The sequence below is a fragment of the Callithrix jacchus genome, chromosome 3 (assembly GCF_049354715.1).
Source record: "Callithrix jacchus isolate 240 chromosome 3, calJac240_pri, whole genome shotgun sequence".
Taxonomy (NCBI): Eukaryota; Metazoa; Chordata; class Mammalia; order Primates; family Cebidae; genus Callithrix; species Callithrix jacchus.
In genome coordinates, this window is record NC_133504.1 from 15,179,264 (window position 1) to 15,198,278 (window position 19,015).

General features: G+C 34.0%; 1 protein-coding gene across 7 annotated transcripts in view; it reads right to left on the bottom strand.

Annotated features, from left to right (window-relative positions):
• WDR17 (WD repeat domain 17) overlaps positions 1 to 19,015 on the bottom strand; it is a 125,482-nt gene that overhangs the window by 54,386 nt on the left and 52,081 nt on the right. For 6 of the 7 annotated variants that reach the window (XM_078366228.1, XM_002745200.7, XM_008992435.5 and 3 more), the window contains 5 exons: positions 18,311 to 18,439; positions 14,057 to 14,240; positions 10,171 to 10,401; positions 4,989 to 5,240; positions 1,242 to 1,364 (listed from right to left, as the gene is read on the bottom strand). In XM_078366228.1, the coding sequence (XP_078222354.1) occupies positions 1,242 to 1,364; positions 4,989 to 5,240; positions 10,171 to 10,401; positions 14,057 to 14,240; positions 18,311 to 18,433 (913 nt within the window). In that variant the 5' untranslated portion in view covers positions 18,434 to 18,439. The remainder of the gene's footprint in view (positions 1 to 1,241; positions 1,365 to 4,988; positions 5,241 to 10,170; positions 10,402 to 14,056; positions 14,241 to 18,310; positions 18,440 to 19,015) is intronic. The other variant, XM_035292595.3, reaches the window with a different exon arrangement.

Sequence of the window (19,015 nt, forward strand, 5' to 3'; positions counted from 1 at the left end):
GAAAACCTAGAGGTCAAACAAGAGGTAATCTGAAAGGCACTGCTCAAAAATGACAAGACTGGTATGTTATTCTTTATATTTTCTGATTTTGTCTAATGAATACGGGCTACTTTTGTAATAAGAAGAAAAATATGAAAGAAAAGAATCTGGCATTTCAGATATTCCATGACATGGCAGTTCAAAGCCTCTGAACAAATAAAGTAACTAACAATGACAAAAAAATTGCAAGACACCTAAACAATGAGCCAGCAGCCAGCATGTTACTTCTCCAGTTCCAGTACTTCTAGACGCTCTGGTTTCCAGGCTCTAGGCTGATTAGGGACATCACAATTTTGTAGAAGGGATATAGGTTCAAATACAGAGATTTTCTACTACTTGCCATTGCCTACCAGTTAGACACCAAAATAACATTACTTTGAATAGCCACTGCTAATTACTTAGTATATTATAAAGGTGGTCAGCAATGAGTAAGAAGGAAACAATCCCTCTAGATTTTTCACTGAATTTCCTACCCCATGTTTTTTACGATACATTATACAAAATGAGAACACAACCAAACATGCAGAGTAATCATGATGGATGTTAATGGTTAATGCTATTTCCTTCCCCTTATATTTGAGAAAAATGCTAATTCTAAACTTTCCCAAATTTCCAGATTTTTTCCTTTCATGAATTAAGTGTATTTTTTTTCTTAATTGCAGAGGCAATGAATGATGCAGAAAATATACACAGAAATAAAGAAGACGGAAGATCTGTAATACTAACTACTAATTCAGTGACGACTGGAATTCAAACATGTAATATATATTCTAGATCCTATAATTTGAAAATTTAGGTTGTTTTCAATTTGTTATAAACTGCACAGATTTTAAATGAGCCATGTTTAAAACCTAAATTCTCCCAGTTCAGATAATCCTCATTAATCCTATCACTCTTAATATTTCTAACTTATTTTCATCAATATCACTGATTCGTCTTTTTCATGTAGATAATCTGAAATTATCTAAATATTCTTATTTAATAGCATTATACAAATGTAACTTGGCTCTACATATTTTCAATTTAGTAATAGTAGATCTTATGTAGCTTTGATGGTTCCTTCTGCATATATATTATCAAAGCCTATTTTTAAAAATTCCTTTTCAGTAGCATGTAGTATTGAATATAATACTATATCATTTCATTTGATAGAAAATACAATATTTTTTAAAAAATCAAATTTTGATAACATTTTTACTTACATTTTTTTCTTGGAGGAGAATTAAGCACATGCAAGCAGTGAAATCCTGTTTTCTTTAATTTAAGATTGTCAATAGGTGTTGTTCTTGAAACATTCCAAATGCGTAAAACACCCACTTGAGAATCTAGTCAGATTAGGGACAAAGCGTATATTAACAAATTTTGTATGGAACTAAAATACCTAGACATAGAAGTAATAAAACTTCAACTGGAAATATTTTTAGAACTAATTATTGACATCCTTTGAATAACAATACCATACAGTAATACAACTAAACAGCTGAAATACTATTTAACCTTTAAATTTTTGGCATGTTTAACTATTTTTTTTTTGCTTCAAAACCTTTTATAGGGCTAGAAACCGCCTGTCTTGGCACCTTCCTCCTGTAAAGACCATTATAATCACTCAACCACAAAAAAAAGGACCCTATTGACACATGCTTGTTCTAGGAAATGGCCAGCCATCTGTAACTTTAAATTATCAATCCTTCCACCTTTGAAATGTTTATAAACTGCTCCACTGTCCACTTTCAGTCATTAAGGACTGTCAAATATACCTGAAGGCCAATTAGATAGTCTCCTTTCTTCCAAAATTCCCACCTTAATTACTGCTTTGGTGAATAGTCTGGCAGTTCCCCAAATGATTAAACATAGAATTACCATATGACTCAGCAATTCCACTCCTTGATATACACTCAACAGAATTATAAGCAAAAGTCCCCACCAAAACTTGTACATACATGGTCATAGCAGCATTATCTATAATAGCATAAAGGTGGAAAGAATATGTATGTCTATCAACAGATGAATGGATAAACAAAACCTACCATAACCATATAATGACATATTGTTCAGCCATACAACGGAATGAAGTACTGATACATGCCACAACATGGTTGAACCTTGAAAACTTTATGTTAAGTGAAAGAAGCCAGAAACAAAAGGCCACAGATTGAATGGTTCCATTTATATGAAATGTCCAGAAAAGGCAAGTCCACAGAAATAAAAAGTAATTAGCAGTTTATGTTTGCACATGTGTGTATCACAGACTGCGGGGAGGGAGTAATGGAGAGTAACTGCAGATGAGAACAGGGTTTGCTGGGGGAATAATGACATGATTTTTAACTTTATAGTGGTAATAACTGTACAGCTTTGTGAATATACTAGAAACCACTGAACTGCATGCTTTAAAAATGGTGAATTTTATATGTGAAGGATATTTCAGTAATGGTAATAACAGATATTCAAAAGTTCCATGCCTATTGGGCTGGGCATGATGGCTCACGTCTCTAATCCCAGCACTTTAGGAGGCTGAGGTGGGTGGACCACTTGAGGTTAGGGTTTGAGACCAGCCTGGCCAACATGGCAAAACTCTTGCCTCTACTAAAAATAGAAAAATTAGCCACGCGTGATGGCATGTGTCTGAAATCCCAGCTACTTGGAAGGCTGAAGCAGGAGAATCACTTGAACCTGGAAGGTGGAGGTTGCAGTGAGCCAAGATTGCACCAGTTCACTGCAGCCTGCATGACAGAGAAAGATACTATCTCAAAACAAAACAAAACAAAAATCCATGCCTATTATTAATTACATCCTGAAAAGTTAAAGGCAATTAAGATATACAAATTAAGATTCCATCTATTTTCATGTACAGTTGCCCCTTGTTATTTATGGGAGATTGGTTCTAGGACCTTCCATGGATAACAAAATCCATCAATGCCCAAGTCTCTTACATAAAATGGCATAATATTTGCATATATTATACTTTAAATCATTTCCAAATTACTTATTATATTAGTCTGTTCTCACATGGCTATAAAGAAATACCTATGACTGGGTAATTTATAAAGAAAAGAGGTTTAACTGAATCTCAGTTCTGCATGGCTGGGGAGGCCTCAGGAAACTTACAATCATGGTAGAAGGCAAAGGAGAAGCAGGCACCTTCTTCACAGGGTAGTGGAATGGAGTGAGTGCAAGCAGGAGAAATGCCAGACACTTATAAAACCATCAGATCTCGTGAGACTCACTCATTATCATGAGAACAGCATGGGGGAAACTATGGCCCCCATGATCCAATTAGCTCCACCTGGGTCCACCATTGACAGTTAGGGATTATGGCAATTACAATTCCAGATGAAATTTTGGGTGGAGACACAGTCGAGCCATATCATTTATTATAACTAGAACAATGCCTACACATCATATTATTTACATGGATTCAACGTAGTACTTGTCACACTGCAAAGTCAAGTTTTGCTTCTGGAAATTTTGTGGATTTTTTTTCCCCTAACATTTATCATTCACAGCAGTTGATTCAATCCATGGAGTAGCGTCAGTGTTAAGTATTAAAGAAGTAAAGAATTTATTTTAAATTTTTGAGAGGGTAAAGAAACTTTGTCTATTATTTCAAACTAAGCAAATATGGGAAGTATTTATATGACAGCTGAAAATATTCTGTCTCTTCAGCAGTCTCTTTCTCTGAACACAATTAAATGGTAAAAGTAGAGAGTCATTTAATTTCTAGTTACTATTCCTCAATTCCCTCATCTTCCTATCACCTATCTCTACTTATCTTTACTAATTCTCTCATGAGTAGGAAACCATGAAGGGGTATCCTTTTAGCTCATGGACAGTGAGTGCTATAGTTTGAATGCCTCCCACAAAATTCATGTGTTAGAAACTTAATCCCCACTGTAACATAGTTAGGAGATGGCATCTAATCAGAGGCAATCAGGTCATTCCAGCTCTACTCTTATGAATGGATTAATATAGACAGTATAGGAGTGGGTTTTTCTTTTTTTTTTAACAGAGTTTTGCTCTTGTTACCCAGGCTGGAATCAATGACATGATCTGGCTTACTGCAACCTTCACCTCCTAGGTTCAAGCGATTCTCCTGCCTCGGCTTCAGAAGTAGCTGAGATTACAGATGCCCGCCACCATGCCCAGCTAATTTTGTATTTTTAGTAGAGACAGGGTTTCTCCATGTTGGTCAGGCTGGTCTTGAACTCCCAGCCTCAGGTGATTTGCCTGCCCTGGCCTCCCAAAGTGCTGGGATTACAGGTGTGAGCCACCGTGCACGGCCAGGAATGGGTTCTTTATTGTGAGTGTGGCTTTGTTATAAAAGCGAGCTAGGTCCCCTCTTGCTTTCATGCTCTTGTCTTCTCTTGGTTTCAGCAGCACAAGGTTCTTCTTTAGATGCCTGTGCCATGCTCTTGGGCATCCCAGCCTTCTTATATATGCCTTAAACTAATCTAAACTAGTTTATAGTTTAGATTATTATATACTATAAACCTTCTGTGGTTTATAGATTACTCAGCTTGTAGCATTCTGTTATAGCAGAATATTCTGTGGTATTCTGTCATAGCAACACAAAATGGACTAAGACAGTGAAACTAATAAAGCTCCCATCAGATAATTGTTTTCCTGGTCAGTACCTTCACTGTCATCCTACTATGCCTGAAATTGAACTGTCTTTGTCTTTTACACACACACAGACATGCTCACATGTGTGCACATATATTCTATATTCCAAGATATTTCCAGAAAACTGGAAGAGTGGGCCTTAATTTTCATTTCATTTTATCATTGATGACATACAATAAAAAGTACACTAGTCATTTACTATAATAAATGATAATAATTGGGCTATTAATACATTTTAAACAAACTCAACTTATAAAGGACAATTTCCTAAATTCAGTGAAAGGATATATACATATATTTAAAACCCTAGGGGAAGGAGATTAGCTTACCTCCAGTTACAAACATCCCAGGAGCACTGGGAACCCAGGCTAAGCACTGTACAGAAGCTGCAGCACTGGGAAGATTAAATGTTGTTATGCAAGAAAGTGACTCCGAATCTACCAGGCGAATTCCATAATGCAAATTAACCACTAGAAGATAATCAGTAGATAGTGGGTCCCATTCCAAAGCCGTAACTGGATCCTCTTCATCTGTTCCTTCACGAGATTCAGGTCTCAAAACATGCTTCTGATTTTTATTACCTATTAAAATATAGAGATAATTATTTCCAAAAAACTTGCAAAAGAAAAGGATCAATAATTTAGAACATATTAACTTTTTCCTTGTATAATATCTATCTCTGAGGGTATTGAAAATATAGATGTGGCATTTCTATGCAGAAGGCATAACTGACATGTGAATGCAGAATAATTTGTCCTAATGATGAAAGTCAGATGTGATGCTCTGCTTTGACAATTTCCAGTGCCTTGAATGTTTCTCCCATTTGTTACCGGAAAGCGGTAAGAAAATATACAGATCAATAATATACTCAGGTCTTGTCAACAATTACAAATTTCACTGGGTCACAGCAGCACAGAAATATGGAAAATGCTTATTGAAATTAAAAATATCATATAGTGATTTAAAAGGATAAATGTTAGAGCTGGCTGACTGCCTGGGTCCAATCCTACTTCTACTTCTTAGTAGCTTTGCTGTCTCAGACAAGATACTTAATCTCCCTCGGCCTCCGTTTTGTGATTTTTTTTAAAAAAATGGAGAATATAAGAGTTTGAAAAACTATTAAGTGAATTTGATGAAAATGTTTAGAATAGTGGTATACATTATAAACAGCACATTAATATTTACTGTTATTGCTTTCTCATTCATCTTATTTGCCATAATTATAATTCACACCCAACTACCAGTACAAATAGGGGAGCCAGAAAGATATGTAGTTAAAACAAGTCTAATTAAACGAAGCAAAGGACCATCAAACAAACTTCTTGTTCCTTGTAATTTACGTACACAACTGGAAATAGGGGGAAAAAATCATTCTGCTGAGATACTACATTGGAATTCCACTAACTCCTCTCATTCTCAAGAGAGGCCGTGCAGCGACTAGTTGGAGAGACTGTAGCCTTACCAGAAAGTACCAATTAGTCCTAAGTATCATAAAGGAAGTGTTTCCTTTCTAAAAAGCACAATTGAAAGATAACGCAATCTTGCTGCAATCCCATGTCATGATTTAAAATTACAGAATTGAGACCAGAAATAAATGTATCTTGTGTGCTTTTAAAAGGGAGACTATAATATTGTGAACTATATGTTTGGTTTTCAGCCCTATTTCCTGGTATTACAACTCCTCAAATCCTTGGACTCTCTGCAGTGTCTTTTTGTGTGATAGTGAGTAGACCAGGAAGCTGGTGGCCACAAGGTGGCTTCATAATGGGACTGGTCACTGGAAAGACCAAGGCTTGATGAGAGAGTTGGGACCTTCAGCCTCATCCCTCAATGTCCAGAGAGGGAAGAGGGACTGAAGGTTAGGTTGATCGACAAGGGCCAACATTTTAATCAATATGCCCATGTAATAAAGCTTCTATAAAAACTCTGAAGAAACAGAATTTGGGAGTTTCCAGAGAGCCGAGCATATGGAGTCTCCTGGGGGGCAGCATGATTGGAGACAGCATGGAAGCCCCATGTTCTTTCCCATATGCCTTGCCCTATTCATCATTTCATTTGTATCCTTTGTAATATCCTTTATAATAAGGTAAGAAAGTGTTTCCCTGAGTTCTGTGAGCCACAGGAGCAAGCTATTCAAATCCAATGAGGGGGCCATCCATGGGAACCTTGATTATAGCCAGCCATTCAGAAGCACAGGCAAAGGCTAAGAACCGACATCGGAAAAGGGGACAGTCATGGGGACAGATCCCTCAATGTGTGTGATCTGACTCTGTCTCCAGGTAGATAGTGTCGGGATTGAACTGGAGGATGCCCAGCAAGAGTTGCCTGTAGAGGTGGCTGTTTGCTTAATGTACAGAGAAAACCTCTCACACATCTAGTGTGATAAGTGTGCTATGAGAGTAGAGTAGCAGAAACTGAGTCTGTTTTTTCCGCTAAGTCACAGTTTTATAGAGGCAGTGTCATCAACAACATTCCTACAATAAAACAAGGCATATTTTATTAAGGTTATAGATTAATACCAAAATCAGTTCAATTTAAACATGTTTATAATAAAGATTTTTAAAAAGGTTCTCTGATGAACTTGGCCTAGGAATACAACTTGAGATAACTAAAGCAGTTTTCCACTTTTTTGCTCTGGAGTCTTCTGTTCATATAAGAATATTTACAAGAAAATCCAGTAAATAATACAGGATAACATGGTGATTTTCAGGCTGAAAAGAAGAAGACGGCTTAAAGCTCAGCTGCCTCATTTATGAGGCCCTCATACCCTCAGTACACACACTTAGGTATACAAACATACAGAGCACAGTTTCAAAATTACTGATTTAAAATGATGAGCTATGTTATTGTGCCCAATTCTCCATGAACGCTTATTTTTTCTTCTGAGAAGGACTAGACAACAGAGATCTTGAGGTCATAGGTTCCTGCAAGAACCTGGTGGATGGAAATCCTATATAGTAACATCGGGATGGAACTCTCTGTGGTGCCAGTAAGTCATTAAGAAGATAAGGGTAACAACTCACAAACAGTAAGAAGGCTAGCTATACTGGTGTTAATGCTAACAGTTTCCAACTCACAATCCATAATGTAGTGTTAGAATTAAAAGGTAGTGCTTCCTTCATGATCCATTCGCTTGTGTATATACAAAAGGAAAATACCTAGCAGGATTGTACCTTTCATAATGTTTGTGCATATTAATTTCTAAATAAATCCTACAGAATAAATGGGGTTATCAAGTCTGTATTGTGTTGTTATAGGTTGAACTGTGCTCCCTCAAAAAAGGCATTAAATTCCTCACCCCTAGATTCTGCAAATGTGATCTTATTTGGAGTTAGGGCTGTTGCAGATGATCCGGTTAAGATGAGGTCCTTAGGGTACAGCCTCATCCAGTATGACTACGTCTTTATAAAGAGGGAAAATTTTGTCACAGAGACAAGTAGCACGCAGCAGGGAAGCCATGTGACATGTGAAGATTGCAGTTATATTGCCACAAGCCAAGGACAGGAAGCCAGGAGAGAGGCCTGGAAAAGCTCCTTCCTTAGTGCCATCAGGGGGAACATGGCCCTCTTTACACCTAATTTTATACTACTGGCCTCAAGAATTGTGAGATAATAAAACTTATATTGTTCTAAGCTATCCTGTTTGTGATACTTTTCTTACACCAGCTCTAATAAACCAATATATGGGTTGAACAGAAAAATAACACTTGCTGACTTGTGTATAGATGGGCAAGTCACTTGGTTTAACAACTGGAAGATTGGGTTACTGAAAAACAATGGTCTCTTCTGGAAGGCACATAGCTCAAATATTAATCATTCTATCCTCTAAATCTAAGAGAAAACCAAGGAGACCTTTTTTTCCTCTTCGGTTTTATGTATCTAAAATATAAAACACTGTCTCAATGTTTTATATTTTAGATACATAATACAAAGTCCCAATGTCCTATGGCTTGAAACTTTCAAAGATCCCTAATAATAATAAATCAAGAAAAAAGACAACCTTAGTCAGTGATAAAGGAGAGGGTAAAAATGGCAAATCATAAAATATAAAAATATCTAGAGTGCAGTTTAGAATAAAATAAGAACACACTCCTCATATCTTTTTCAGATCTAGCTTGAAAAGTGTCAGAATCCTGATGAAATCTCTGATTGTAGGCCAGGGAAGACATAGAGGAACATCACTAATGAGATTGGTTATGTAATCCAGAGAGGTAAGAGGAGGAACCACACAGCATACATATTTATAATAGATTACATTCCAGAAACTAAGGAAGGCTGCCGGAGATAAAGGTTACAGAGAAAGGCGTGGTATTCACCAAATCAAAAGAAAGAAAGCTATGAATTATATTGCTTAACTATGAGCCTTAATGACCAACTATAAAACAGAATCAGCTTCCAGTGCAGAGGATGGAACAGGTGAAGTAGGAGTGCAGGTGCTTGGTACAACCTATCCAGAAGAAGCACCAGTCATTGATCTCTCCTCACACTAACCTTCGACAAATCGATGAGGCCGTCCCCAGGTTAACCTGGTACGACCAGACGGAACAACAGAGGACATGTACAAAGAACTGAGAGAGAAACTGGAGAAGAAGGATAGGAACATTTATTTTCATCTTTTATCCTGTTTAAAATATATTTAGAATATAATGGCCTCAATGTATTAATGTTTTTACACAATCCTTTTTAACTTTAGAAATATTATTTCCTGAAGAAAGATTTGTTTAAATTTTCACAATGTCATGTGTTCAATTTCAATATCTTTTTTCTATTAATTTCAGATCAATTAAATACAATTTGTTTTGTGAAAGTAGTTTTGCTGTTCCTGAGAAAGCACTTTCATTCATCCATCTAGCCAGCCGGAAGCCACATATATCAACAGAGATACCAGATGGCTAAAAGCGTGTTTCCCAAATGTTAAAAATACTTATTTTTGAGGGGAAAGCAAGCAATTCAGGTAATTTTTAATTTTTAATCATACTTTTGTAAGTGAACATAATCTAATTTCTCAGCCAAATTAATTAACTAATAGGAGATTGAAGGGTTATCATTTTTCTTTTATGCCAGTGTCAAAGCCTTTGCCAAGGAGCTGTGGCATTAGAATGATATTATTTAAAGCAGGTGGGAAAACATTTAGAATTAGTATTAATAAACCATCATACACTCCTGCTGTATGTCCTTGTTCATTCAGGCTGTTTTTTAGTAAATGTACAGAAATAAAGATTTGACTTTAAAATACAAATACGGGATAAATGACTGATTTAGGTTAATTCCAAGTAAAATCTGCACAGCTACGTTGAATGTATTATAATATACATACATCTTACTTCAAATGAATATTTAGACTCGGTACAATACTGGATGACGTTTTCACAATAATAATAACAAAAGTAAAATTTCACCACTTTTGGCTTTATTTACAATAGGGACTGGTCCCTGGAAAGAGCAAGTAAGTATCAAATTATATATAAGAAAAACGTACTTTTTAAAGATACCATACTAATTAAATTCTCACCGGGCTGAAAAATTGACAGACTTCCATCCATATGACCAAATGCAACTTTCCCCTTTGTGTGTGTGTGCCATCTGAATACACAGATGTCAGACAAGAAGCTATGAGCTTCTTTGTGTACAGTCACTCCGCTATCTGGTCCTGAGATGGTCCAAATGAACAGTGGGCCTCTGTGGGAAACAAATGCCACCACATCATCTGCATTCCAGCTCCAGTTCAGAGAGGCAGGGATCCCTGGAATAAATTAAATATAGGCACACAATAAAGAGATATGGCACAAGATTATACCATTAACTATTATTTGCATTGTTAACATTTCGAAAGCAAATCAAAATACAAGAACATATTTATTATTTTTAAGATATATTACTTTCTTATTTGGGAATTAGGTTATAAAGAAATCCCAAAGACTGCAGGGAACATATGTATGGAGAGTCCGTGATGAAAGAAAATATATCTACTTAGGTTAAATACTACTTACATGATCATATGCTTCATAGAGTCAAATGCCTTTGTATACTTCTTTATTTTAAGCCTATATATTAAATATTAAAGCAATAAATGCTTATTGTGTATTTGTAGGTAGGACCTAAAATGCCTACAGGCATTCTAGGTATACAGAGTAGTGTGGGATAAGATTCCTGCTTGAAAGACATTTAAATATATGTTAGAGAGATAGAGATTAGTGAATACAACGATAAATGCTACTATAAGGTTTTAAAAACAATGTACTTGATTTTATAATCTATGTCTTATCAGGAATTTAGATTCAAATCTAAGTCTTGCCTCAAATAAACAAGTCATTTTATTTCTCCAAATTTCTGTTTCCTCATCTATAAAAAGGAGATAATTAAAAATAGCTGTCCATTTATTTTACATGAAAGTCAAGAAAAGGAAATACAGTCATTTATATAAAGGTGCCTTTTGGTCTATAAGATGGAATATGAAAGTTAATTGTTAATTAACCTGCTACTGTGATCAAATAAATCATATATAAAATACGTGTTAGGAGAAACTTATGAGAGATTGTGCATCGTTCAACACTGATATATTAGTTGGCCACATCAAAATCATGAAATGAAGTATAACATATCAGATCATGTGGAGTTTGAGCCAAAAAAATTATTTTTAACAAGCTTCCTCAAATCATTTTGATATGCAGAAAGGTTTAGAAACCACTGTGCTACTGTCCTTGAAAAGAAATTGGATTCGAATTATATCTAGAAAGAGGGGTAGAGTTTAAATACATGGAATGAGCAGTATTTCCCAGGAAAAGAAAATGATGTGAACAAAGACACAGAGTTGAAATTCGCTGATTGATAGTAAGTTCAGTTTGTGTCAACAGTCTATGTGCTCCAGGGGGCAGACACCGAAAGCCTAATGCCTATTTCAGGGCTTGACCCATAATGAGGACTCCGTAAATACTTGCTAAATGAATGAATGCATACATGAAAAAGGCCAATAAAAATGTTGATATGGTTTTAGGATACAGTAATAGAAGTAGAGTTGACCCAGAAAGAGATGAGTTAGTCTTTATGGATCAAACTACCACAGCACAGTAGAAGGACAACAGAATACTGGCTCTCTGGCTACATATTTAGAGAGTGACAGCAAAGAAAGTGAAGGGACCAGAAACAGTGTCATATAAAAATAATAATGTAAAACACTTTTACAGTGACTTATGTACAAGCACTTCCAAGAGCTCTGCAAATATCAACTACTTTAATTCTCTCAAAAGTATTCTGAGATAGGTAAGTAGTAGTATTATCCACTGTTACATAAAGTGTGACTTTTTCAAATTGGTGACAATTTTTACATTTTATGTTCAGAAAAACTACATGCATTTTCCTTTAAATGGATAGATTATTAGAAAAAAAGGAAAAATGAAGTAAAAACACAGAGGCAGGATCAAATTCAACCACTGTATGTGAAAGTTGAAAAAAAAAGTTCACTTAATGCAAATTTCTACTTTGCTTAAGCAGGATTCCAAAAAGAAAAATGAGCCTAAAACTTTTCAAAAGAGTTGTTTAACATGAAAATCACCAAAACTAATAATAATTTTTTGCAAATAAAATATCAGTCTTCAAATTAAGAAGATATTTGGATAGCTGAAAATTTTCAGAAAAAGGAAAAAGACAAAAAATTTGCCAAAAGGTTTCCACAATTATCTAATCATTCTGGGACTGTTAATTAGAAAGCATTATTTAATTGTATATTCAGTCATAGAAGAAACTATGGTACATATAGCTAATGAACAAATAAAATCTTCCCCCAAGCATGGATGTAATATATATAGTGTTTCACGATAAATCTGTGGATATACTAGGTGATCATACAATTAATCATTACTTTTGCAAAACATTTAGAATTTATGTTTATCATATGCAGTTGTAACCTAATATTGACTTTGTGTTACATATTTATGAGAACAATAATACCATGCAATCTTTTTGGTTTATGGCACATAAAATATGAAAAGAATTTCAAGAAGGATTTGTTGTGTCATTTGAGATGAATCTCACACAAAGCTAGGTTTAAAGTACTGGGAAATGTATTATTGATCAATATAACAATAATGGAGTAATCTATAGAATTTGTGATTGGTAGAGAAACAGATATGACCAGAAAACATGGGGAGATATGAAAAGTCTTGATTGAGGTTATCAGTCACTGTTTACATACCACAAAGCATTATACCAAAAGTAATTTGGTTTTTTTCTCATGGAAGGCCTTCAGAAAAGCTGTTAATTATATTAACGGAAGCTCATTGAATAGCTGACTTTTACAATATTTTGTTCAGAGATTAGAGCAAACTGTCTAATACATTGGTTGTTGTAAGCAAAAATTTAAAAACAGGGTATGTGAATTTGGGAATGAGAATCATATTTTCCCAGTTGAAAATTAACTTCATTTGACAAATATCTTTAATAGTTGAGTAATAAAATTTATGTATTACACTGATATTTTAAGCATTCTTAATGACCTAAATTTGAAAAGATAAACAAATATACTAAATATGTTGAATATGTCTAAAAGCTACAAAATATATTATTATTTTATTATTATGGAGACAAAATTTAAAAATAATTGCCTATGAATTCTCAGTATTGTTGCCTTAGATTATAAATTTGAACAAAATAAGATTAGTGAGACTGTCATGTCTCAGTTTTTCTATCTCAAATTTATAACGATTATTTTGTAGAGAAGAAGGTGAATTGAAACATACCCAGCAGTAGCTTTCAAAACCATAATCAATTGAACTAAATATGGTGCTCAAAAAGAGAGTTAATTATTGTGACATGGAACACAGAATAATTATCACTTAACTTTACTATTATGATCGGGTAAGATTAAATAGGAGTTCCTAATTCTGAGTAGAAACAATCTAATGTTATTATTTCAATTCATAAAGTCCAATTTGTGTGAATAAGGACATTCTTCCTTGACCAAATTAAAAACAAAGACGTGCCAGCAGCTCAGCAATGCGTCAAATGTATGCATAATCCTTTCTTTGTGATTTAAGGGCTGGAATGGATTATTGAATGGCCAAGGCTTATTACCTGTCTCAATAAGAAAATCTTTCTGATTATTATTTTTATATTTATTTATATTTATTTTGGAAATTTTTATATTACATTTAAACATTAATAAAATTATTTGGTATTGGCTATGTTTTTAGTTGATCATATGTTTTAAGTACAATTATTTCAGGAAATTTTGTTTTAGTTTTGTACCTATGGATACAAGTCATTATGTGCAATGTATTTCTTATACAGGTTACCATTAGGAAGTTTGAAAACACCATTTTAAAACTGAACTAATAATATTAATAGTGCTCATTGAAATAAAACATTTTATTCCATAAAATAAATCCCAGTTATAATTATACCTTTTGTACTGTCGAGTTTAGCAATGACTTTTTGCTCTGCAACATTCCAAATGATCACTAAATTATCAGTACTGCCACTTGCAAATAGATCAGGATTATGTGGACACCAAGAAATTGCTGTGATTGTTTTTTTATGTTCAGACATAATTGCGTGAAGTTTGAATTCATTATAACGGTGATCCAACTAAAACAAAATATATAAATAAAATATTTTAGTGCTCCTTTTTTAGATAATACACTATTAATAGTCACATTACACAAAATGAAAGCTACATACATGAAAGTTAGTTCACCTAGTAATAAAGATATGAACACATTTCAAGCCTTGGTCTACATTCAAGTGTATTCAAGAATATTCAACCAGCTGAAAAAAAAAAACATTAAAAACTGAGAGAATGAAAACACATCCATTTAGAAATTAAGTAAAAATAAATGTTTCACATTTAAATATACATGATGATTCAGAGCTTTATTATATTTTCCATAGCTATATCTATTTATGAGAAGAAAAACCCTTGGTTTTAGAATTTTTTTTTGCAATTTTTTACTTATACTTGAATCAAGAAAATTTGAGTTAAACAAACCAACTGCTCATTCTTACATTATTAAAATGTCCAAAGCTTCCAGGGCAATGACATTCACCCTCTTTATTTTATTGTTTTTTGGGGAATAGAACATTATATTCTGTTTCTATATGTTAACAGAAAAAATAAACAGCCTAATTTTTTCTATTTCATTTGTAAATGTGCCTCCATTAATTCGTGAATTAATCTCTGTCATTTTTGGCATGTTTTGGAATATGTTGTTTATTCCCTTTTGTTGTAGTTTTTTCCCTTTAGCATATAATGAGCCTTTCACCATGCCATTCTAAGTTTTAAAAATCTATATGAAATATTATTACATTAAACTTTTTAAAGCCATATACTTGCAATAAAATCCTAACTGATAAACAGCTTCAGAGGCCTACACAATCGAATCTCTGCTATCTTGGCAAAGGAATGTGAATCATATTCCTCTTCGTTCACTCTGAACTTCTTGTTTCTCTATTACAGAAAATCACTTCCACTTCACGGCCTTCTGCTTGCTGCTCATTTGGCCTTTTAATACTCTATCCACTGATTTGCTCGTGATTATTCACTCTTCTACTGAGGTCTGAGTTTAAATGCACCTCTTCCGAGAGATGTTTTCTGAGCATGCTACCCTAGTTCATAACTCTCCCCAGAACCTACCCCACGGCTCTATCTTATTATACCTGTTTTTGCAGCCTCTGCAGAACACACTTCTTTCTGAAAAATTTACCTGTTTGTTTACTTATTTATCTTATGACCATTCCTTACACCTTACAGAATGTAAGTTCCACAAGAAGACTTCGCCTGGTTTCCTCATAGTCGCAATCATGGTACAGAGTAAGGCTTGGTTAATTGAAGAGATTCAGTCAATATTATTGAAAGAATAAACACTTACGATACTGTTTAGCATTTAAGTAATTTGATTTTGCCCCCACAAATAATGCTGCAGTGAACATTGTACGTAAAATGTTTGACTAATTACATAATTTCCTAAGGCTTTCTTCTATAATTTCTCTTTCTATAAGTTCAGCTATTCTTGGACAACTTTGGATGACAACATTATTGAATATAACCCAGTACCAATGGAGTTTTCACCTGATTAGTACTGCAGCAATAGTAATTTTAAGTCGACTTATTTAAATACATACTTGTGTTTTCTATACATTTAGAAATAAATAGGTTTTCAAGTTTTAAATTATTCAGCAATTTCAGTCACTTGTGGTAGATACTGTGAGTGTATCTAATGTATCCAAAAGAAAAAATACACTATATAAATTAGAAATTCAGAAGTATCTATTAAAATAGCAAATGTGTGGAGAAACTATGTTGCATAACAGGGACCTTCATTGATATTACCATACAAATTATCTATCTAGTATCTGTAAGCACACTAGAGAACACCGAACTATTAGCAGGAATTAATCTACTAATGCATTCCTATTATATTTACAATTCAGTAATACTGGACTGAACTATTACATTGAGATAGATCATAAATTACTTTTAGAGTACATTAACATATCAGTGCGTTACAAATAAACAGTTAAAGAAAAATTCTAATACCATTTCCCATTATAATCATTCAGAAAAATTTAATACTTGAGTGTCATTATCCAGAGTGTGACAAAATTATCAGACTTGGACTACACGTTGGCTACAAGTGTTATTTAATAAACATTACCTCTGAAAATAATTATATCATGTTATATTTATGCAGCATAATTTTCAAAGGACTTTAATTGAGGTTATCATGTTCAAAACAATACTTATTAACATAAATTTCCTGTTAATGTCACCATTTAATAATGTAGTTTTCTACTGGCATACTTTGAAACAAGGTTTTATAGTGGACACGGTAATGAACTGTCCCCTAAATTTATTTGCATTAACTTCTAAATTAGGGTAATTTTTAGTTTGTTTCAGTCCTTAATGACATGACAACTTTCATGTACACTGTTTATATTAATAATTTTATCTTAATATTTTGAAATATTCATCATAAAATATCATCACACAATTTAAGACATTGAAACTTGAAAAAATTAAGTTCTGCTTTCATGCACTGAGTTTCTTTACCATCCTTACCTTGGAAGAAGAGTTTGATTTGCTTGATAACTTCCTCTCTTTAGGAGGAAATAAAAGACAAGATAGCGACACAGCAGAGAAATTGTGTAGGAGGAATTTGGGAGTGAGAAGCTTGGGAGTACATAGAGTGTAAAGGAGGTAGATGAGAGAACAAAAGAGGCATTTTGAGGTCTTGCTGCTGTGTTGTGTATAAAGGGGATGAAAATGAAGAAGGGTGAATTATATTGAAGTTACATTTTGGTTGCTAGATGTCTCTATAGTGTTGAGAAATGGGGACCACATGAAATCTTATGCTATATTGGAGAAAATGAATTGTTTTATACATTAATGCTATTATTTCTTAAATTTTCAATAAGCCAGAGTACAATTAGTAATGAACTAATGTGTAGTAATGAAACAAATTTTTACTCTAGAATAAAACAAGATGGTTTTTAGTTTTAAGTGAAATAAGTGGGAGTTTCAAGATTCTTTCCTTAAACCCATTCAATTAAGACATTTAATGAATGTCTTCTAAGTGCCAGAAAGTGTGCAAAAATTTGAGAATTAAAAGATGGGAAAGATTCACTTCTAATAAATGAAAGCATGTAGAGAGGCAGTCCATTTTATGAAGTCCTTCACTACTAAGAAAGGGGGGAAAACAGGATATGAAAAAGAGTTAATACAGGACCTTAGATTTGAAAGATGAGAAAATGTTCTCTAGACAGGCAATGCAGGCAAACTGAAAAATCAGTGTAAGTGAAGGCAAGATATGAAAACCTGAGATGTCTTAGAAAAATGCGGTTGGTTTGGTATATCTGGCACAGAGTGTAAGAGAGAGGCAGGAAGATCACAAAAGAATTAGAACGCCATACTATGAAGTTTAGATGTTACTATTAAGGAATGAGTAGCAACTGAAAGTGTTAAAATTTAGATTTGCATTGCAGATAATTGATTACACTGAACAATAAATTAGAGGGAGGCAAACTAAAAGTGAAGACTATGAAGAGATTATTATAATAGTTCAGGTAAGAAAGATATCAATAACACATTAGAATCACTCTTGGTTATCAGGGGAACCGGATGTGAGCAGAAGAGGGTCAAAGATAACTATCACATTTCTGGTTTAGATGAATGGTTAGCTGGTGACACTGAGACACTGACTTTGAATTTAAGGAGAAAGACTGGTCTGTGATTTAACATGCTTATGGCACCTCTATGTGAAGAAATTCAAGAGGTTATTGGCTCTATAAACTGTGAACTGATAAGGGATATCTGAATGGAGCTAGGGCATGAAAAAAATAATTATACAACTTTTTCTCCCAATAATACCACAAAATATATCTGTACTAATTTTACTATAATGATCTCTAATGGACCACCCACATCTCTTCAACTCATAAGAGAATTTTCTTATATCAAATTTACTTATAATTTAGTAATGTGTTTTCTAAAAGTTTACCTTTTAAAACCTATATGATATAAATAGCAAAACTTTAAAAATATAAATATAAATGAAATTATAGCATATGCTTTTCATGTATGAGGACTTAACATATGTATGAATTAAATATTAATTTTACCTGATATAATTACAAATTGTAAAGAATGATTATTATTTTACCTGATAAATATAGATAGCCAGGGTCGCACAGTAGGCAAACCTGTCTCCACCGGCGGCGCAGACATCCCTGTTCCATGGCTGACATCCAGCAGCCAGCAATCCCACTTGCCTTACCTGGGACATGTTTGCCTTGAAAAACAAGTTTGAAGACATGTCAGTGATTTTACTTATTTGATAAACTTCCTCACTGTTTTATATCTGTCTTCCCCAGCCCTTACCTTTATGCCCTGAAAGACATTTTACTAGTACCATTAATTTCAACTTTTCTTTTCAGAGAACAGCAGTCGAACTCCCTAAATGTCTACAGACATCAAGGCAAGTAATTTAAATTAGGAAAGTAGGAGATACGATAATGAAGGAGCGAGAGCTGACATTTGGCTAAGGACTGGGAAACGCGTAAGCAGTGACAGGAACTACAGTGAAATAGAAACTGCACATGCTGTATTAAAAGTTTCACTCAACAAGCCCATCTCATGTTGCAAGACTTATGGAACTTCCAAGGAAAACTAAACTATCCAGATTTTTATGTAAAATGTATCCATTTTTGAATACTGGCAATTCATTCAAGACATCACATTTAAATTTGAAACCCTATGGGCCAATAATGGAAGGGTTGTGACCTGCGTCATGGAACTTCAGTTTTTACATTGAATCTTAATCCTCACAAAATCTATTTGAGGTGTATAAGACAGGTATACAAGCTAG